At 42.3% G+C, this 23,162-nt stretch overlaps 1 protein-coding gene across 18 annotated transcripts in view; it reads right to left on the bottom strand.

Annotated features, from left to right (window-relative positions):
- RIMBP2 (RIMS binding protein 2) overlaps positions 1–23,162 on the bottom strand; it is a 359,110-nt gene that overhangs the window by 145,413 nt on the left and 190,535 nt on the right. For all 18 annotated transcript variants that reach the window (XM_083150351.1, XM_083150360.1, XM_083150314.1 and 15 more), the window contains one exon: positions 14,595–14,717. In XM_083150351.1, the coding sequence (XP_083006477.1) occupies positions 14,595–14,717 (123 nt within the window). The remainder of the gene's footprint in view (positions 1–14,594; positions 14,718–23,162) is intronic.

The raw sequence follows: 23,162 nt of genomic DNA, 5'->3' as shown, positions 1-23,162 counted from the left end.
GAGAGCTACCAACAGGTCACATTTTCCAGACAACCTAGCTGCTGCACAGGTGCACTCATTAATCACTAACACATTTTAAAAGAACCACAGGTGGAGCTCAATACTTCACTTGTGATTCTGCGAGGAGATCTGGAAAACATGCACTGTTGGTAGCTCTCGAGGACTGGAGTTGGCTACCCAAGTTCTAGAGCAGGCATTCCCAACCACGGTCCTCAAGTCATACCAACAGTGCAGGTTTTAGTGATATCCAGGCTTCAGCACAGATGGTTTAATCAGAATCCCTCAGATACTAATTAAGTCACCTGTGCTCAAGCCTGGATATCTACAAAACCTGCACGGTTGGTGTGCCTTGAGGACCGTGGTTGGGAATGCCTGTTCTAGAGAGTAGAAGGTGCCAGAATGACAGTGGGGCAGATGTATTAAGCCTTAACAAGAGATAAATGCAAGTGTGATAAGGAGAGATAAACGTCCAGCCAATCAGCTCCTTACTGACTTTTTTCGGTACTTGTGTATTTTGGCGGCGCCCATCGCATCGCATACCATAAGGCATGCGATGCGGCGCGATATCGCGCGATATTGTACAATGGCATACAATTTTAAAATTGCAACGAGCCACCGAGCCCGAAGCGTGGCGAGCCCCGCGGACACCTGTGAAGCCCGCGAGGGGACGCGGATACCTGTGAAGGTATCCGCGTCGCCTAGCGGGGTTCGCTGCGCTCGCCACGCTTCGGGCTCGCCACACTTTCTATTCTCAACTCCACGCCGACAGTGGGGGTATGAAAAGGTCGGAGGACGCGTACCGACGCCCCTCGCGGGCTCGCTGCGCTCGCCACGCTTCGGGTTCACGTTTATAGTGGGGGGGTGGCGTGGGGGTGCATTTAACATTGTAAGCACCCATTAGGGTGCTTAAAAGCACCCTTTAGGGTGCTTATACAATCTTTCATCGCATAGGGGGCAAAAATCGCATCGCATCGCATGCCATCGGGTAAATGGCATGTGATGCGATGTACACATCGCGCGATGGAGATCGGGGGCGCCGCCAAAATACACAAGTACCCTTTTTTCAAACACAGCCTGTAACATGGAAGTTAGCTGGTGATTGGCTGGACGTTTATCTCTCCTTATCACATTTGCATTTATCTCTTGTTAAGGTTTAATACATCTGCCCCACTGTGTGTGTGTGTGTGTGTGTGTGTGTGTGTGTGTGTGTGTGTGTGTGTGTGTGTGTGTGTGTGTGTGTGTGTGTGTGTGTGTGTGTGTGTGTGTGTGTGTGTATGACTTTATAGAAGTCTTTCCAGAGCCACTTTAAATTCCCAATCTGCCCATGCCCAGACATGATTACATTTTTATTTTCAGTAATGCAAGTTTTAACAGTACTTCCTCATCTTTGCAGCCACCGCTACGCCAGTTACGTTAGCCGCTACTTAACCTCTACGTAAGGATTTTCAGAGAGGGAACTGTTACAAATCTGGGTACTAAGGTACTTTCACATCACCACCCTGTGTCCACGCTACCATCTATTACCTTTAGTAAAGTTGTGGCGAGCGAAGTGGAGCAAGCCACCGAGTCCGAAGAGCAGCAAGCCCATGAGGGGATGATGATACTTAGCAGCACCATTGTCCCATCACGGGCTCTCTTCACTCGCCACGCTTCAGGCTTGGTATAGTACGTACGTTCCGTAGATGAAGAAGTACCGTTTTAACAAACCAAATGAAAAACTTCCAAGAATGAAATTCAAGATGAATCAGCCTGTTTATAGGCCTTACTGTAGTCATGAGGTAAGAATATGGGAAGATAGCTTAGCTGAGTGTATATAGGCACCTGGGAGTGGTTGGAAGTGTAGGAAGAAACCGTGACCTTTTGAAGAGCTGAGAAGGAGCAGGAAGTGATGACCAGGGCTGGCAACAGAAATCTTGGGGCCCAGAACACTGATATCTCGGGGAGCCCCCAACACCGAACGCGGATTCTTATTACATTGCATATTGAATGTATTTTTTTTATTATTAGAAGTAAATAGATAATTAATATTTAATATGCAATATAATACGGGAGGGCAGAGATGGGAGGGCACAGCATTGTGCGTTGTGTGGTTTAGTGTGTTGCGTGATGTCACTAAACTCATTAGTACAGGTAGCCAGACAAGTGATTAGGCAGCCATGCTTTCAGGCCCCGAGTCCCTCAAAGTCTTGGGGCCCTTCAACTGGTCGGGGCCCGGTACGAGTGTCCCCTTTGAACCCCCCTGTCGCCTGCCCTGGTGATGACCCTGTAATTTCTGTTTAAATGTAGTCACAAACCGTGTTGCACACTAAATGTAGAAATGGTGAATTCCGTGGATTAGTACATGCTGGGCCAAATGTAATAGGGTGAGGGTTTCAGAAAGTTTGAGATTTTGGGAGAGTTTTCCCATGTTTTTTAAAGCAGCAATCAATTACACTGCAAAACCAGGTTGATTTTGTCATGTAATTGATTGCTGCTTTAAAAAACATGGGCAAACTCGGTACTTGTGTACTAGCACGGCGCCCATCGCATCGCAGACCATATCGTATACGATGGCATGCGATGCGACGCGATATCGCGCGATGTTCCACAATGTCATACAATTAAAAAATTGTATGGCATTGTATATGGCATATAATGCCATACAATGCGATGGGATGCGATTATAACTTGTATAAGCACCCTAATGGGTGCTTACAATGTTAAATGCATCCCCACGCCACCCCCCCAAGTATAAACGTGAATGCGAAGCGTGGCGAGCGCAGCGAGCCCGCGAGGGGCGGCGGTATGCGTCCTACGACCTTTTCATACCCCCACTATCCACGTCGGCGTGGAGTCGATTTTATATAGTGTGGCGAGCGCAGCGAGCCATTGAGCCCGAAGCGTGGCGAGCGGACGTGCAGAACTTCACAGGTATACGCGTCCCCTCGCTGCGCTCGCCACACTATATAAAATCAACTCCACGCCGATGTGGATAGTGGGGGTATGAAAAGGTTGTAGGACGCGTACCGCCGCCCCACGCGGGCTCGCTGCACTCGCCACGCTTCGGGTTCGTGTTTATACTTGGGGGGTGGCGTGGGGGTGCATTTAACATTGTAAGGTGCTTATACAATTTAACATCGTATATGGGGCATATAGTCGCCCGATTTTTGATCGCATCGCATGCCATCGGGTGTATGGCATGCGATGCGATCAAAAATCGGGCGACTAATTATCGTGGGTGCCTTGCTAGTACACAAGTACCGAAAACTCTCCCAAAATCTCTCACTTTCTGAAACTCTCACCCTATTACATTTGGCCCTCTGTATATATACTCCACAAGTTTGTCTGGGTTTATTACTTTTTTGTTTTTATTTAAAAGAACATCATGCATTGTGCACTAATTGCAGATGCTTTCTGAAGTTTGGGCTTCATGAAAACTGAGAAGATGGAATATATATATATATAAGCCAGGTAAACTGCTCCAATGGTGTGTTTTTATTGATTTTATGAATTGTGTATATGATGTCATTTTTGTAGCATATTAAAAATGTAATCTGAAAATTAAGTGGCTTAAACATAACTGCAAAGCTGTCTAATACCTGATTATATGAGAGATTGGACAATCTTTACAAGCAAGTCATCCTTACTTGTTTTAATATTACTTTATTATGTGCAAGTCTTTCCTGAGAAGCCAGCATGAGCTGCATCTTGATTACCTTTCAAACCAGTCACCATGGCAACAGGTGAACGTAGGTTATAAGAGATGTACCATCAAGGAAATACCTGCAGTTCATAGCATGAAATCCCTGCACCTCTAGATTAAGATTTTTTTCTCTAGTAGGGGATTAAACTCTCCAGTGGTACTACTCTATATCATTAACTGTTGCACACCTGGAACAATGTATAAATCTGCTATGGGGAAGGACAATATGTGCTGATCCTAGAACACTTAATAATAAGTATTGTAAGTGTGTATCTGACCTCAGAATGGGTAGGTAGGTTAACAGAGAATATAATTCCTTTATCATTAATCAATATGAAATTATGGTATTAAAATTGGCCACTAACAATTGAATTCAGCTTTCTCACTGACATATAATAGGCAGAGGTAAAAGTACACAGAGAGGTACACAGAAAGGTCATATTACTATTTTAGTGAAGTTGTATTATAAATGGGAAGATCCAGGACAAAATAACAGGGGGAGGGGCGGCACCATGACAGGAGAATTGGGGATTATCTGGGTGCACCAAACACAACAAAACAAAGGCATGGCTTCGCAACCAGTGTGGTCTGCAAGGGAATAGCATATCCAGATGATTTGAAGAGGGTGATGCCTTGGAGAGGAAAAGGGTAACAATGGTGACAGGTGGGGGTAGCAGTGAGAGGCCTTAGGCGACAGGTGGCATTCTGGACTAAAGCACACATTTCCTAAAACCCAAAATCATTTAACCTATGCCAACCTGTGATACACTTACAGTACCTTCTCCCCAAATGTTGATCTGCTCACTATTCACCTAGACCAGGGGTGGCCAATCCAAAACTACCAACAGTTTATGTTTTTCAGGCAACCTGTGGATCTAGTATGAATGAATGCAGCATACTTGAAAATGTGACAGTTAGTAATGACTACAGCTGTTCACCAGCTAGGTGATATGGGAAACGTGGACCGTTGGTAGATCTCGAGGACTAGTTTGGCCACCATTGACCTAGACTGTGTACTCACTTTCAGTGTTGTATGCTACTGCTGCAGCACTGCCCCCTTATTCTTGAGCATCTTTGGTTCTGGCAGTGGCAGAACCAGAGAGTGGTGTAAAAATATACTTTGGGCCCCTTATTGTTGACACCCCCCCCATCCATTCTCAGATCTTAACCCATCGTCTTCAATAAAAACTAGTTAGTAACAAGTTGTTACCAGTACTCACTCTACAGGAGCATTTTCCCCACATGCCTCCTTGCATGGTCCAATCTCCCTGACAATCTCCTCCACATCCTCACTGAACAACATAACTGCACTACATCTCTCCAAACACCACAATACATCACTACGCTGCATTCCCAAACAAATATGATAAACTACATTATTACACTTAATCCACCTATATGCTGCACTACATTACTATGCTACATCCCCCTACAGTATATGCCGCACTACTATACATAACTACACTACAACCATTCTACACACAGCAGTTCATCAATACACTACATCCCCTTCATGCCGCACTACATCACTATGCTACATCCCCCTTAGGGATGCCAATCTCGTGACATTTATTCAATCCCGGGATTGGCCTCCCTAATAAAAAAAAACGCAACAGATCCCAACTAATACCCCCCAATCCTCCCCATCCCCCCTGCCCTGCACTGTCGCTTACTGTACACATCATTGGTGACAGGCAGCAGGACCATCTCTGCTCTTCACAGCAGGCTGCGTCGGGTATCTGGGAGCGGCACAGCATGGCGACACTGAATACAGCAGACACACAGCATCCCGGCGGCTGGGGGGGTCACTAATAGCAGCCGGGCAGCACATCTGAGCTACTGTATGTAAGGTGCTCAGCTTTTAAAAAAATAACTTAAAAATGCATTGCCCGAAATCCTGGGATTAAGAGCTCCAATCCCGGGATTCAGATCCCGCCTATTTTAGGCCAAAATCCCGGGATCGGCCTCCCTAATCCCCCTATATGCCGCACTACATCAATACACAACATCAATACACAAGTTTTCTACATGGCACATTCATCACTACACTACATCCTCCTACATACCACACTATTACCCCTTTCACACCACACTTGTTAAACGGTATATTGACGTTTTTTTTTTTTTTTCGTTTTAAAACATTTAAGGCTGCAGTGGGAGTTCATTTACCGGTTAAAGATAACCGGTATTTCAAAAAATTTAAAAAGCAGAGTCCTACATGTTTCAGAGCTGTTTTTTATGCAGTGAGAATGGCTCTGAAACGGTATTTAGTAAAAAAAACAGACTACAGACCTGTGATAGGCTGTCCCCTGCATTCTGCCTTGAAACGTGTTCAGGGGATTAAACGGGTTGACTGATGTGAATGGTATTTAAACAGTATTTAAAATGGTAATCTACTGCAATGTGAAGGCTCAGCCCATTTTAAATACTGTTTCAAAATACCAGTTTTTAAAACGTTTAGGCAGTGTGAAAGTGGTATAGATCACTACACTGCATCCCCCTACACACCACGCTATATCATTATATTGAACTACATACTTAACATAGCATTTGAACACCCCATTCCCTCCCTCCACATAAATTTACAATGAGGTCCTCTGTGCAATGAAGCTACAAAGTAGAAAGAGGATGAGTAGCGTGAAAGGAGGAGCAAACCTGGTCCTCTGGTTGAAAGAGAGCATAGCAGAGGGGGATGGAGGAGGCAGACTAAGGGGATGAAGAGGGCCTTGTCTTATTGACATGAGGGAGCAGAGAAGAGGTGAAAAATTTAGGGCAACAGGGTAGAAGACAAGATGGGGGGAGAAATCTATTTCAATGAGGGGATGAGAGGCTGGACATTGGATATCACCAGCTGCTCCGACATATTGAATTCAAGAGGCGTGAGTGGAGAGGTGGTGCTCAGTAGATGCAGTGAGCCAGGAGGACTGAGGACAGTCTTAGCTCTACTGTGACTAACCCCCTCAATTTGGGCCTTATTCTAGTTTACTAGACAAAATCCTTCTTAGATGGACAAAACCATGTGCACTGCAGGGGTCAGATGTAAAATGTGCAGAGAGAATTAGATTTGGGTGAGTTATATTGTTTCTGTGCAGGGTAAATACTGGCTGCTTTATTTTTACACTGCAATATAGATCTCACTTTGAAGTAAAACCCCACCCAAATCTTATTCTCTCTGCACAAATAACATCTGCCCCACCTGCAGTGCACATGGTTTTGTCCATCTAAAAAGGATTTTGTCAGAAAGAGTGAACTAGAATAAGGCCCCTTGTCTCTTGTTCATAGCAGTCATCTCTCTTGGTTGGAGGCCACACCACACTCTCTTTTGGGTAGCACTCTCATGCCACCCCTCTGCTTGAACGGCCTTCATATAGTAGCCAATTGCGAGCTGTGCTACAATTTACCAGCTACACCACTGCTCAAGGGCTACAAAGCTGACTGACAGCCAGCCTTTACTTCAAATAATAATAATTACAAAAAAAAGCTCCTTAACAACACCCCCTGAATCTGCCACTGGTAGTAGATTTATGAACAAAATGTTTGAACGAAGGAGGACATTGTTTCCCTGCCGTACAGAACAAGCAAAAGCCTGAGGATGTTAGTTTTCTATTATTTAATTTCTTTTTATGTCAAAAGCAGGTGAAAATGAAAAGCAACATGTACATTCATCACTTTTCATGGGGTTCGACAGCTATAGTACCTAGGGGTGAGACAATAAGTTGATCCTGGTTCCAAGTTTAGCATGAAGTCATATGACAATATGAAAACCATTATATCTGAATAATATTCATAACAAGAAAAAGAGCACTTCCATAGGTTCAAGAGAGTCTCCAAGAGTAAGAGAATTGCCCCCCCAAAAAACAGGAAGTTATTTCCAATGAGCACATTGTAACATGGTCACCAAAAATGGGGATATTTGGTTATTACAGTGGAGGTGGAAGGAACATAGGCTTAACAAGATGGACGCAAGTCTTTATTCAGCCTCACCTACTGTGTAACTATGTAACATTTAAAAACAGGGGAGATGTAAAAAATCTGTATTTCTAAGGTGTGAAATAAGAAACCTAATTTTTAGAGAGTGTTCAGGTATGTTTTATAACAAGGATATCGAGCAAGTAGAGCTGAATTAAAAATATTATTTTTGTGGTGGTCAAACAGTAAAATTCCAGCAATTCCAACCAAATTGCAGAAAAACTAAACATTTGTCTGTGGTTGAAAGGAACATATCTTCCATGGTCACATAGTGTTTAATTCTAGTATACCAATCATAAAGAGTATGGGGAGGGTGTTAAATTCCAGAGTGCTGGAATCATCACCCTAGCTGCATTGCTAAAATGGCATTTTAGAGATTCTTTTTTTTTTTTATAAGAATTATCTGGCATTTTTTATTTAGAGAATAACCAGAACAAAAGGTCATCAGAGACAGCAACATTTACTATGGATTGATAAATTACATCTTTCCAAAATAAGAAATTATTGGACACTCCCATTATATATATTCAAAACACAACCTGGCACCTTGCTGAATCTTCAACAATTACTCTGGGCAAAGGAGAACGTATTATGGCCTTATATTATGCTTACATGATCTGGACACAGATGGAGCTAAATTAATTGTTTTCCCAGTCATCATCTGTTATTGTGAGGTGCAGATCTCTACTTTAGACTTATGAAGTATGAAAATGAATAAAATGGCATACACTAGGGAGTGTGGTGGGAAATAATGTGGGAAGGTACAAGTGGCGATGGCATACAATATCTGAAAGGTGGTATGTTTCCTTTTGACCTACAATTGTATATTGGACAAAAGTGGCTGAACTGTCAAACTGATGCAAAACAAGCTGGGCTACCCTGAAGACTCCTCCATTTTTCTAGGAATGGGAACGAGTCGTTTAGGGCAGGGGTGATATAAGGGTAATAAATGAAAGATATGAGGGGGTAAATTCAGATGAGAAATGGGAGAGGCATCTTAGGTTCTTACAACATAGGACGGTAAATATAATAGTGGAATGTGAGGAAATGGGTATGCATGGCTGCCATGGAGTAATTTTGGATAATGTAGATAAGCTGTGCTCTTCTACATTTGAAATATTTTGCCCATTCTCACTGGTTATTGCATATTTTTACATAAAATCTAGTGATGGTGCATATTTTAGGCCCTGTTCTCTTCCCATCTACGGGTCACAGCACTGCTTTGCCCCGTAGCTGCTGGCCAGGTAGTGGTAGAGTGTGTAGGCTGGGGAAATATGTGCGCAGTGTGGGGAACCTTGGATGTACGCTATGTCTGACTCTGCTCTAGGCTGCCAATCCATGTTGATAAAAGTCAGTCGGGGCGGATGCCATTACGAAGCTCCTGAACCTTTGCCTGCCCCTGGTATGCTGTAGCAGCCAGGAAGAAACAAAGTCCTGTGTATAGCACTAGACAGCTGCAGATGCTGTGGGCCTAATGGGCCTGTTTTTGAGGTTTATTTGCAACTAATTGTATGCTGATTTTTAAATAAATAAGTTAAAAATGACTTTTTTTATTATTTAATGTAGCATATTTTAACACTTTTCATGCATATTTTAAGTATTTTTCATGCATATTTCACGCTTTTTTTGTTGCATATAATCCTGTCTCTAGTAATGATGTATGATACATATGCAACAATTGAAGGCATCCCTTGTGTCATCATTGTAAAATATACAGTTTTTAGGAATGCCATTTTTCCAGCCCTACCAAATTTTTATATTAAAGATTGTTGTATGTGGCATCAAGGTGAAGCAACTTGTATGAATAAATTCTGAAGATATTTAGGTAGGAAATCCATTTTAACCACAATCACTCACCCCAGCCAAGTGCTTTAGCACACCTGCTCTCTTTTGAATACGATTTTTCAATTCTCCCTGCTGCCCGACACACCCCACTTGCTGTCTGCTGCACACCGGTCCTCGCTCCCCACCCACTGGTCCCTGCCCACCGCACGGTATAGGATACGATACATCGTGGGTGCTCAGCACCAGCGATGAGCCACTGACGGCTACACATGAGATTTATTTCATGTGCAGCCCGTCCAACCTCTGACTCCAATTTGATGTGCATGGGACCAAGCATCGAAGCCGATTGGATTTCATACACCCGCGATTTAGGCCGATTTCACTCGATTTATCAGCCCAATCCACTGGAATCGGGTCCAAATCATGTAGCGTATGGGAGCGTTGAGAAGCCTCGATCATTCAAATTCAAAGATTTCCTGAGGTTTACATTTATCAATGTCATATTCTTTTTAACAAAATGTAATTATTATTCAATCAAATTAATCATAGTGTTATTAACGAAACAAACTAAATTATGTGAATACCAACTCAGCATGTATAGTTTAACCCTTTGAGTGCAAAACTTGTTGTGAGTGATGTGCAATATATCTGCTAAAAATGCCAGTGTCACTCACAGCAACTGTTCTTTTTTTGGGTGCAAGATTTAACTAAACATCAATTAATTGGCTGTATTTGTATTTATTTATACTAAAAGAAAAGTCGCTGTGAGCGATGGTGGCATTTTTAGCAGATATTTTGAGGATCTCTTACAGCAACGTTGGCACTCATAGGGTTAAAGTAACCTTGGTTTAAGTAATACTGTTATCATGGGAAGAAATCCTGCTGTTCAGGTCTATAGCTTCTGCAAAGAGATATCAACAACTACAGGATTCAAGGTAGGAAAATGCATGATCATGGATATGTAAGAGGGGTTAAATGTTCTATACAACTTTGGACCATCTAGCACAGATTTCCACACAGATTGGAATCAGACACACTACTTACGTGTTTAAACATCTATATTAAATAAAACCCTAACTGTTCTGTTACTGCATTCCCAATGTGAGCTGTTATCTTCTTCATATAGTATTTCAGGCTTCCCTCCTCATTAATTTGCACTCTTCCCTATCACTGCTTCTACTTTCCTTTATCTTTCTTAAAGCATCATATATAATTCATTGCAAGTGTCATTTTCCCAACAGGGCACCTTAAGAACCTTTAAAACAAAAAATGGTATAATTACTACTGTATACCACCCGTGTGGACTTATAGAGATTGAGAAGTGTACATTTTATAGATTCTTTCTGACCAATTAATGACTTTGAATGGATAAACATATGAAACACAGAGAGAAGCCAGAAAGAACTAATGATGAAGAGTATATAAATATATTTAAGTTTAAAGACAATGCTCATATGCACCTACAGTATGCCATATCAGTTGCGACACCAACAATAATACATAAATGTGATAAAAATAAACTTCTAAATAATATGGTAAAACAATTATTAATTAATAATAATTTTATTTATATAGCGCTTTTTCCAATAGGACTCAAGGAGCTTAACAGATAGAATGCACATTATTCACATACTGCTTTCTTCTGTCTATATTAATTGCTGTATTATTATGGGGATGCTATCAAGATTCTTGTTTTTTAGGTTTTACTTTGAAGTAGGATAATGTCTTATAGCCTATTATTGATGGGAGTTCTATTTCAGATGGGATGTTGCTATGGGAAACCAATCAGATTCTATCTATTATCTTATAGAAGGTGCTAAATAAATAACTAGATGCTGATTGGTTGCCCATAGCAAATCACTAGCACCACATAAAAGATGGTTATGGATCAAAGGGTAGACAATGTCTAGATAGTTAATAGCTCGACATGCACATTGTCGACATTGATAAAAGGATGACATGCACAAATCATGAAAACCTGCAGCTGACATTTCATGTGCCAACAATTACCATGTCAACCTTGAGCATGTTGACCTGTTTAATGTCTATCTAGAGACACCTATCATCCAGATGCCATCAAAGACACAACACTTTAATCCTTGCAATCACTGGGTGTTCATGAATTGTGTAACTACAGTATGCAGCTCCAACATATCCAACATATACACCTGCCAAGTCAACATTTGCGTTTTCCCAGAGATCCCTAATCTGGTGCTGTAGGTGTCTGCAACCAATTCCCCCACAGTGGATCAGGTCGGAATCCCAAATATACAAGGTGGGGGGGGGGGGGGGGGGGGGGGTAATCTTAGCTTTTGGTGGAATTTATAAAGGCACCAAAACACCACTATTCCAAGGTAGAGAAATTTGCACCCCAGTAGCATTGCATAGTGCACAACTGTCTACCATTTCCAGATGCTGCATAATAAAACCGCAAAACCTTCATCATTAAAACCGGTCATCCTTGAAGGCACGCTGGATATTGTATACACCATTCTGATTGATCACATTTATTCCCTGCTCTGCTAAAAAAAGATAATATTCTTTTTTTTTACTTTAAACCATGCTTGTCCCTGATGGTGTAAGAAACTGTCAGGAAACTGTGATTTATTTTTGAACACTTAAATAATCCCAAGATTACTAACAGGAAAAAATAGACGTATGAAAAAATGAAGACAGCAATCTTGATCTAAGCTCCTGCTGTTAACTGTTCCTTGGACCCAGGTCGGCCCAAGGATAGGGTTGACTGGGTCGTCCCCAGAAGTGGCGTAGCCTGAAATGGGGTAGCCGCAGTTAGCCTGGCCCCTTAGACCCTATATCATTACATGTCTTGGCTGCCTCTTCTTGCTGTAGCCCTCAACTTATTTAGAAACTCACACTGCTAGGGCCAATAAAACTGCAGCTGAGGATACAGCCACTGGCATCAGCAAGCCCAGAAACAGGCCTGACATGCGCCCATTTTCTGGAAAGCTCCCTGTTGCTACACCCAATTGCCAGCAGCATGTCAATCATGCTGCAGCTTTTAAGGTACTGTAAGCAGCAGTGTGGCTGCTGCGCTAATATGGGAATACCAAATTTACCTACATCTCTGATTCACACCCTTAATCAGAGAATGTCTCCTGGAATTCTCTGTCACCTTCTACGTAGTTGATCAGCCTCTTTTACTATGCAGCCATCACTCCTTCAGCAATACTTTTTTCCTGGTTCAAATACGGTCTACTCATCAATCCATGTTCTTCCTTTATTCATCTTTGATTTCTGCATTCCCTGCTTCAGTAAGCCAGGAAAACTGTAGTGAGTCTGACAATCCTTTTTGCACTCACCTCATCCATAAATCCCTCCACAAGCCCTCCTCCAAACATCTAGAACCTCTTGTCCACCTCACCCCTTAGATCCACAATTACCCCCACTCTGCCTTCACAAACAACTTTCAAAGTCATTGCTGCCTATGGTCAAATAAGGAGCGTTATAATTAAATCATCGTAACAGTTTTTCATTTTGGAATTTCATCTGGTTACCTGATGAAATATCAAGCACAAAGAGAAGAAAGAAAAGCTTTTCACTTTGTTGATGCACTTTTATTAAAAATGAACCTTTGTTATTAATGTTTAAAAGGCTATGTAAAAAATGTGAAGTTTAAAAAGAAATACTGTAGTAAGTGTATACAGATTAGAAATTAGGGTTATAAAATGTGATTGTGCCAGATGTATATATATACATATACATACATATATGTACAATTGAAAAACCACACACCAACAGGTGTATATAAGGGTGCCAGATCACATAAGAAATTGCATATGTGGGATGTCTCCTTTAACAGAGAGTGGTCTGCACACCAGTTTGAAGAAAAAGCATTTTTATATTGGCAATATAATAAAAAAATGCTTTTTCTTCAAACTGGTGTGCAGACCACTCTCTGTTAAAGGAGACATCCCACATATATACATACATACATACACATACACATACATACTCCTTATATGCCGGCACTCCCAGACAGCTTGATCCGGTGCACTCCAAAATAATTTCATACAGATCCACGAAATAGAGGCACACGGACACCAGTCAGCGGTTTCAAATCAATGTATTGGGCATAGCACTATCAAGCACTTTCAGGGACACCACCCCGTCTTCAGGATAACAGCCCGCTCAAACAAGTGGTCACTTGTTTGTGTGGACTGTTATCCTGAAGACGGGGTGGTGTCCGCGAAAGCGCTTGATAGTGCTATGCCCAATACATTGATTTGAAACTGCTGACTGGTGTCCGTGTGCCTCTATTTCATGGATATATATATATATATATATATATATATATATATATATATATATATATATATTACAGATGTAAAAAATATCATTATTCGTCTACTTGTGGGAATAGTGACTCTAGAAAATAATTCACTATGTAAGTTGAAGTCCAGTCAATTATATATAGGTACACTAAACTATAGGGATTGTTCCCTCAAATCTACCAATTATAAATACACTGTATGTCAGTCCACTGCATTGAATCTATGTATGGATAATCATCTCATCTTAAGTCGCACTGTCTGGCAGGAAAGGCCGGTAAGCGGATGTGAATAAGCTTCCACAAGCCCTTATCGGACGCAGTCCAATTGATAAAATATGAAAGCAGGCAAAGACAAATCTGCTGTCCACCTCAGCATTATTACTAGCAGTAAACCTGTCTGACAGGTTACTCAAAGGTAGCAAATTTTTGTTGATCCAGGTGGATATTCAATTACCCCCCCAAAAAATTGGGCGAAATAAAAAAGTATTTTACTAAAACTTTTACCCAATGGTCATTATCAGGCAATTCAATTGTAGCCAGTGTTTATTGTCCCAAAAAATTGCCCATTTTCAGGCAAGAATGCTTACAGTAATATTCAAAATAAGTTCCGGGACCCATGGTTTTTGCGCCCATCATCACGAAAATGGGTCATTTAATTGGGATCTTCTTTCCCCTGCCTTGGGAAAACGAAAGAAAATCCCCAATGACTATTGATTTTTGGGGGCAATTGGATCGCTCCAAGGGATCAATTTGTCAGTCTAAATTAAAGTGGCTAATTCAATTGAATATCACCCCTAATTTTTGAAAATATTGCCAATTACTTGTAGGAGCAATAACATAAAATCTCATCACACACATTTTTCTCACCTTTAGGACCTGCTCTAGGTTCTCCAGTTTGGCTTGGAGCTGATATTTCTCCTTCACAGCCAAATCTCGCTCTTTGGTGACTATGGTGAGGGTCTCTTGAAGTTGCTCATAGTCCAACTTCACCTGTAAAATATAAAAGTAATTTCTGAATGGATTATGTGGAAAGTTTCCTTATACATTTGAAAATAAAAAACCCAAAAGGTAAAATATCTTGTCCCTACAGTATTTTACAATTCATACAAAATAAAGAAGAAAAACATGCTCCACAATAGTGTCTATAGAACATAAATTGTTAACCAATGGAGTGGAAGCTTAAATATAGGAGGCTAAATTTAGCAGGCCAAGACCCAACAATAATCTCTGCAATTAATTTTTTAGCTGAAACAATACGCATGAAAATGCAGACTACACATTGGGGGGTATTCAATGCTGCAGCGAGCGGACGGCGAGGGGGTTAAACAGCGAGGATTGCAGAAAACCAGTGATCCTCGCTGTTTAACCCCCGCGCTGGCCGTTCGCTCTATTCAACGTTCTGGGGAAATCCTCGCCGTTACAGGACGGCGAGAATTCCCCAAATCAGCGAGACCCGCGGCTACTGCAGAAAACTCGCAGTTTTTAGCCGCGAGTCTCGCTGCTTCTGGAGCCGCATCCGCCAGTTCCCCCTCGCTCAAAAAAATGGAGCGAGGGGGAATTGGCGTATGCGGAGGGTGTGTTGAATGCTGTCAGGGTGAGTGGTGACAGCGAGCAGGAAGACCTGCTCGCTGTCACCACTCGCAAACAGCATTGAATACCTGCCACTCACTGATACAAAAAGCAGTACTTGAGGGCCTAAGTGAATTCACTAGTTTCTAATATTGACTGTGGGGGGTATTCTGTCTAAGATTTCGACTGTCGGAACGTTCCAACATTCGGAATCTTAGACAGAAACTGTTTCTCTCCACAGAAACTCGACTCGTCAGTATTTAATGTTCCGAATACCAGAAAGTCCTACGATTATCAAAAATGGATGCACATTGTCGGAAAAAAGGGTGAGAATTTAACAATCCGGGGCCATTTCCGAAAAAAAACCAGATCGGACTAGTTTTAAAGTCTGATCTATTTTTTAGAAACTGCCTTCAATGCAGCATTAAATTGACAGGGACCTCTATTTCTGCCAGCTGGAATATCGGCCATGATTAAATGCCCCTCCCCTGTGTCTCTAAAGTCACGCTGGCATACAAAGATGCACAACCTGCTGCAGGAACAGTCATCTGAGGAACCTTCTGGTTGCACAGAATATTCACCACAAGTAAGCCGATGGAACACTTACAACTCTGTACGAATTCCCTCGCAGGCTAAGAGAAGTATTTGAAAGTGTTCCGGTGCACTTGCAGTTTTGAAGCCGTTAATCAATTGCCATGCATGCGCATGCTGACTGTGACACATGCACAATACAAAAGAAAAAAAATTGCTCAACTGAACAAACATAGGCACTGGCACCACCTCCTAAACAGGCCTAAAGAGTCAGCCTACAAGATTATTACTATCCATTATGTATAAAGCACTGACCTACTATGCCAGGCTGCACACTGTGGGGATCAGGACATAAATAAATGACAGTGACATGAAACACAAGGTAATGACGGCAGCCTTCCCTGTGTGCAGGTGGCAGATGCATGTCGCTAAGTACAAAACATTAAAAAGGGAGATGGCATTTGAAAATGTGAAACTTCTCTCTTTTACTGCAGTTTAACTAACACACCACTGACATAAATATGAATGATCAGAGCTGTCCTGCTGAAGACATTCATTAAAAACGGTGAGAGATGCTTTCTCAGTCATCAATTAAATTATCGATTAATTGGTCTATAATCTGCAAGCAATGAAAGGTATGTTAAAAAGACATCAGCGCTTCATTTCCCCTTTTTGAGATCAATTGCTTGGAAAAAGACAAGAAATGAAACAAGAAATGCAATTACTGTCATGCTCTGAAATATGTTGCCCTAGGATAATCCTTCAAAATTCTCTCCCCTACAAACACATCATTTTTTGAGCAGAGTAAAATGGTTTACACTACTGGATGGGTTTAGCTCACTAATGGATTTCCTTGTATTTTAAATATAAATGCTTTTCTATTGTTTTTCACACAATGCGTATGGCATCTCACTCTGCTATTTGAGCAAGCACAGTAAGATATATCTTCTGGAACACGCTTGCACAGCAGGGGCAAACGCAGGATTTTCAGAAGGGGGTTTCCAGAGGGGCGGAGCAAAGCACGGAGATGGACACTTAGGTGACCCAGTATATGCTTTGATGTGCCGTGGGTGGTAGGGGGTATTATATCAACCGCTCAGCATGTAGGGCCTGGATCAGTAATTTCCACTCATTACCCCTTTACTGCACAAATGGTGGGAGATGGGGTGGGAGAAGGGGGCATTGGGCTGAAAGAAGGGGCCCTGATACATAACTTCCAGGGTGATAGAGGATGTTTAATATGCAGAGGAGGGGTGTATAGTGGAGTGGGCTTATTATTCATAATTTTCTGGTGGAGGACAGCTTGCTTGACTGCAGATATCTCCAGTTCCCGGAAATAGATTTCTTAGATTTTAATGGAATTAAAAACGAGAGAATCCCACCTACCAAATGGTATTGGGGACTAGGGGATGAGAGTTCAGAAGGCAGAGCAATCTGCCAACGAGTATATAAAACTACATACCAGGTGTGTGGAGCTGGAGCAGTAACCAGCTGCTGGAAGGCTGATATCTCTGGTTCTGGGCACAGTAGAGACAAGCTTCTAGTGTCTTTCAAAGGGGGAGAGTCACAGCTTTTGGAATATACCCTCAGAAATACTCTATGTCAGACAAAACCTGAAATATCTGACTGGGAATAGCAATTAACAGGCTTGGATGGGGACCACTACTTTGAAGTCAGATATCTCCGGTTCCCAATGTCCGATTTTAAAAATTCTTGTACTCATGGAAAGAGGGGACCCTCAGCTTTCAGCCTAGGGCCCTTAGACTCCTGGGGGGGTTTCTGGGTACTCAGAAGCCCCCCCTGCGTGCGCTACTGCACAGTTTGACAATTATTGTTCCTGAAGTGTGGTCTCTCAATTGCGTCCAGGGGTGCCAAGAGGGGGGGGGGGGGAGCAGGTACAGTTTACCCAGGCCTGAGCCTGTCAGGGGACCCTGGTTTGGACACACAGTTTTTTTTTATTTGGTGGCTAGTGCGCCGGGTCTGACTGCACCGGAATCAGATGTTCAGTGGCAGCATTGGGAGTGCGGATGTGGGCCAGTGTGGAGGCAGCAGCATCACAGAGGTCCTTCTGTGTCGTTCCGCTCTCAGACTCCAGGGCCTACTGAGAGCCAGCCACGTGACTTGGGAGTTTAACGTGGCTCGGCGACAAGAGGATACTCAGGGTAGGTAGTCCCTGGGTGCCAGGAGGAACTTGGTCAGAGAGGACACCTCCCGCGGGAGTACCACCCACTCCTCAGAATCCAGCCCGCCCGCTCCCCACATTCCCATCTCAACCGCCACCAGAAGGTGCCAGTGCCATATCTCTATGTAACCCCTGGCAAAGAATGTAACCCATGGCAGAGCATGTAACCCATGGCAGAGTATGTAACTCCATGGCATCGAGCATGTTAACCCCTAGCAGAGCATGTAACCCCTGGCAGAGCATGTAATCCCATGGCAAAGAGCATGTTACCCTGGCAGAGAATGTTAACCCCTGGCAGAGAATGTTAACCCCTGGCAGAGAATGTTAACCCCTGGCAGAGAATGTTAATCCCATGGCAACGAGCATGTTGACCCCCTAATATGCAATGAGCATTACGGTGTGTGGAATAACGTGTCATGGGCATTATGGCATGTGGTACAATATGTAATAGGTATTACGGTGTATGGCATAATGTGTACTGCCCCCTACGGTGTGTGGCATAATGTGTAATGAGCATTATGGCATGTGGTATAATATGTAATGAATGTGTGACGTGTAATAGGCATTACGGTGTAAATTTTTTTCCCTGTATCCACCTTGGAAGCAGTGGCGTAAAAACGGGTCTGCAAAGTTTGCAGGGAGCTCCATCCGTGGGGGGCCCCATGAAGTTGTTGTACCGGGGCCCAGGATTTCTCTTGGCAACCCTGATTGCGCCCACCTACAGATGCATGCTTATATATCTATCCTCTATGCAGTACAAGTCGTGTTACACATAATTTGTGAGCTCTGTGTGACTCGGAAGCATTGGAAGCATATGTATCGCATGCAAAACGGTGCATATGGGATGCACACAAAGCTTGTGCTGATTAAAATAATATGCAGCATGCCTACATTCTGAGTATGACTTTGGCTATATATCTGCATAGAAAATGCTATGTTACAGTGTTGAAATAGTACATGAGCATGTTCACTTTGACATCCTGCATACTGTACACTAGTAAAAGATTGAATGAGCATGCAAAACATACATAAAGCTAGTAGTTACTGGGGCAAAATAACTGTGCGTCAATGATGGAAAGGCATCCAATAACAAAAATACTGGATACAAAATAAATCAGTGAAATAAAAAAAAAAAAAACAATGAACAACAAATATACAAGGTTATCAAGAACAAATTTGAATTATGATTTGCATTGCCTGATTGTCACGCCTGAGGTTTGAGTCTGGCTTGAAACAGTAAGAGACACTGAGGCTGGCTATAAACAGAAATGAGGTTTAATTGTAATGGTAAAGCAATAATTGAAGGTGCGGTTAGCAATGAGAGTACATGAAATTCAACAGTCACTGGCACAATAAGAAATACAGAAAATGGCCAGAGTGTTGAGAGTATCGGCTGGAACCAATGAGGAGTACTTGGATCGGCTGGGACTGATAGTGAGTATTTGGATTGACTGGGACTGATGGAGCAAAGAGGAATCAGCTGGAACTGATAGATGCTAGAATTATATGGTACTGAAGAATAAAGTAAAAGAACAATGTCAGCAATCGATGGTGGTGATCGATGGTGGGCAGGCTTGGCACCGAAGTGCAATTCAGGGTCGGATTCCCCTTCTGGATAAGCTGATTGTAGATGGTGAACCTCTGCGCTCAATGGTGACCATTGATGGTGGAGGGACCAGAGAGTAGGGTACTAATAAGAACACCAGGGGAAGGGATACCGGTGAGTGCCTGGAATACTTGATGGCGGAAAGCAATGCACCTTCATGACAGAAGTACCAATGCTGAACAATCAATGCTGGAGACACTGGAGAAATACCAACTGAAACAAGAATCAAGCTGAAGCTAAATTGAGCCAGGCGGTGCAGCTGGATGGAGACTTGCACCCACTCTACGAATAGTGTAATCAGAGGAGCTTCACTGGAGAGATGCAGCTAGACTGGATACAACAAAGCAAGGTCAATTTGACATGAATTTTATAGGGGATGCATTTAGAATCCCGGCGGTCGGAATCCAGACGCCGGAATCCCGACCGCCAAAATCCCGACCGCCAAAATCCCAAAACCCATAGAGGGAGAATAAATTAGTGGGCCCGCACGGCAGGGGGTGATCTAGATCCCCCCCTTGTCGGGATTTTGGCGGTCGGGAATTTTGACCACAGGGATTTCGTACCAATTCCCCTATTTCTCAGTGTGCAATGATTGGTAGTTGCTGTCAGCTACGACCCATGCTGCAATGGATTGGTCACACAGTTCACAACAGTTGCGCCCATGTCTGAAACCTTGCAGGAAGGATGGCGTGGAGTAGTCAGGCCTGCAAACTACACTATAACCTCATTGGAGGTGTCAGCTGCAGCAAAGAAAGAGGTGCTGGTGACATGACCATTGTGAGTGGAGCATGCAATGCTGTGGCTGTGGGAGACTATGGAGACACCTGAGTTAGGACTGAATGCAGTCTAGAAAATCATCCGAGTAGTAAGAAAGTCTTTAATTACCTGGATCGTGACACTGATTCTGTTACCAATGCTAGTTTATGCATGGTGTCCTGGGTAATTGTGTCAATATTTGATACAATTATTTAAATGTAATATTCTATATAAATATTAGTTAGCACTGTACATCCTGCTCAATCTCAACAAACTCACAATAGGACTGAGCGCTAGCTCACCCAAGTTTGAATCATGTATCTTATATTTTTATTCACTGGTTTACTTAAGATTGTCTTTCCTTCCTATGACAACCTGTTACTTCCAGGTATCTATAATTACTACAATATGAATAATACAGTCAGATGTGTTAGAGGTACCCCCTAGCGCCTAACTAAGATTATTTTGTTCCTGAAGTCTGGGATTGTAATAAGGGTTAGCATATGTCATCTGATTCTGTCACATGGCCAATCAACGCATACAGTTCTTAACAATGGTATCTAAAGTGATGAGGTATACTCACTGTTACCTAGGCTATTACAGGCTGTGTTTACAATGTGTTGCACCTTGGACCTTTAACAAATCGCATGCATTCATTGATGAGAGAAAATTTATTTTAAATGACCAATCATGTGCAGTCACATGACACATATTTCAACAGCAGGTCTAGCTAATAATTAAACTAATAGTAAACAAAAAATAAAGCATTTACAGTACTCTATGGTGTTTTTCTGGGAGAACGAAGGGGATCCCCACTGTGTGGTGTCATGCTGCCACTGAAATGGAAAGTGTTTACACCAAAATTTGGAAGCAGCAGTCATGCTAAGCGAGGCACGGTCACAAGCAATATCTACGCAACAGGCAGCTACTGTGCAGTATTACAGCGCTCTCTGCTTCTGACAGCTGTAAGACATTTATGACTAGGGATAATTTGCAGGCACACACAGTCTGATTCTGAGATGTAAGCACTGCTGACAATTATGGAGTTGAGCGCTCATCGGTTGACTATGTATGCACCATGGTCACCTTACGCATACACCAAGGTCCCTTAGTCATGGAGCACACAACAGCGATTTAGGGGTCGACTCAGACCTGACCTCATGGCTGCAAATTTGAAGGCTGGGCGCTAATTGGGCACAGCTCATAGTACGCCTATGCGAGACAATCCTGGGATGAAATCCTGCAATTTTTGTTTCTATCGCCATACACAAGTTGATTGACACGAAGCAGGCATTTGGGGGGTGGTAACCAGCCGTTTTCTGGGAGTGTCAGGGAAAATACAGGTGTGCCCAGGCGTTTAAGTCCGGTGACCTCAGGCTTGCACAGTAATTCTCAGATTTGCACAGTAATTCTCAGGCTTGCACAGTAATTTGCAGACTTGCACAGTTATTCTCAGATTTGCACAGTAATTCGCAGGCTTGCACAGTTATTCTCAGATTTGCACAGTAATTCGCAGGCTTGCACAGTAATTCTCACATTTGCACAGTAATTTGCAGGCTTGCACAGTAATTCTCACATTTGCACAGTAATTCGCAGGCTTGCACAGGGTGGGATTTAAATCTGGCTCAGCGGCCATTATAATACAGAGCTCTGCAAAATAGCAGCCCAGTGATCAGGTCTGATTAACCCTCTTATTTGCAAAATGATAGACCGTAAGGGAGATTTTAGGGGAGACCAGGGGGAGTGGCATAAAAAAACACAGATTTGACATGTTTTCGGGGGTGAAATAGCTTATGACTGTGATCTCATATGCAGAAAATATAGTCCTGACATCCTGTGGCCATTCTGCGTGACCATACGGTTATTCCGAGGGTCGATTATTGAAGGATCTGCGATGATTTATTTATTTACATTTATTTATTTTTTACAGAACAAATCTTTATTAGTTAGTATAAACAGGCATTCACAAACTGCAGGGCAATTACATAAAGGTCAAATCTAGAATTGGCAGGTATAGTATTTAGGATTACAACAAATAATAGGGTCATTGGCAATCTCGTGTGACAGGAAAAGATCATTACCTTTTACCAGTAATGCGTCCTTAAGGGAGCATTTTGTCGTTTCAAAATTAAATTACTAGGATAGTTAACCTTACTCCTTCATTATTTATGTAAAGATTTCTTAATTGATTTACAACTTTTTATTAACTGCACACATTATTATTATTATTATTGTACTGTATGCTTTATATATACGGTTAAGTAATGATTTAAATATACTGTACATCTATCGATGGGAGTGTATTTGTTTTGGGAAAAACGCCACTGACAAGCGCCTGTCATGAGATATCCATCATTGTGTGGGCATGTTTAGTAAGGAGCAATCATGCGTGACCCTCTCAATGTGAGGATTGCTGGATAGCGCTATTTGTTAAAAATAAATGCAATCCATCTCTATAAATTTGTATACATATTCCTTATACTCGTAGTTGACAGACTAACCATAGCGTGAGGTATTGTTTTTTAATAGTGCAAAAAGCAAAGTCATTGCAAAGCAGAGGGTGAATAAAAAAAAAAAGAAAACATGCAGAGGAATTAGAAAAGAGTAAGTCAGTTATTTAAATTCTGTCCTAATGGAGGTGGACTAAAAAAACTAACATAATATAAAGACAATATAAAGACAGATAATATGTCGGCATATTGGTCGGCAAAGGTTAATACATCATTGTTGTTTTTTTAACTCTAGCCCTTACCCTCCGCCAAGTGCCTAACCCTAACCCTCTGCCAAGTGC

The sequence above is a fragment of the Crinia signifera genome, chromosome 1 (assembly GCF_055691185.1).
Source record: "Crinia signifera chromosome 1, ASM5569118v1, whole genome shotgun sequence".
Taxonomy (NCBI): Eukaryota; Metazoa; Chordata; class Amphibia; order Anura; family Myobatrachidae; genus Crinia; species Crinia signifera.
The sequence above is the reverse complement of the archived record's forward strand: the minus strand, read 5'-3'. Positions and strand labels throughout refer to the sequence as shown.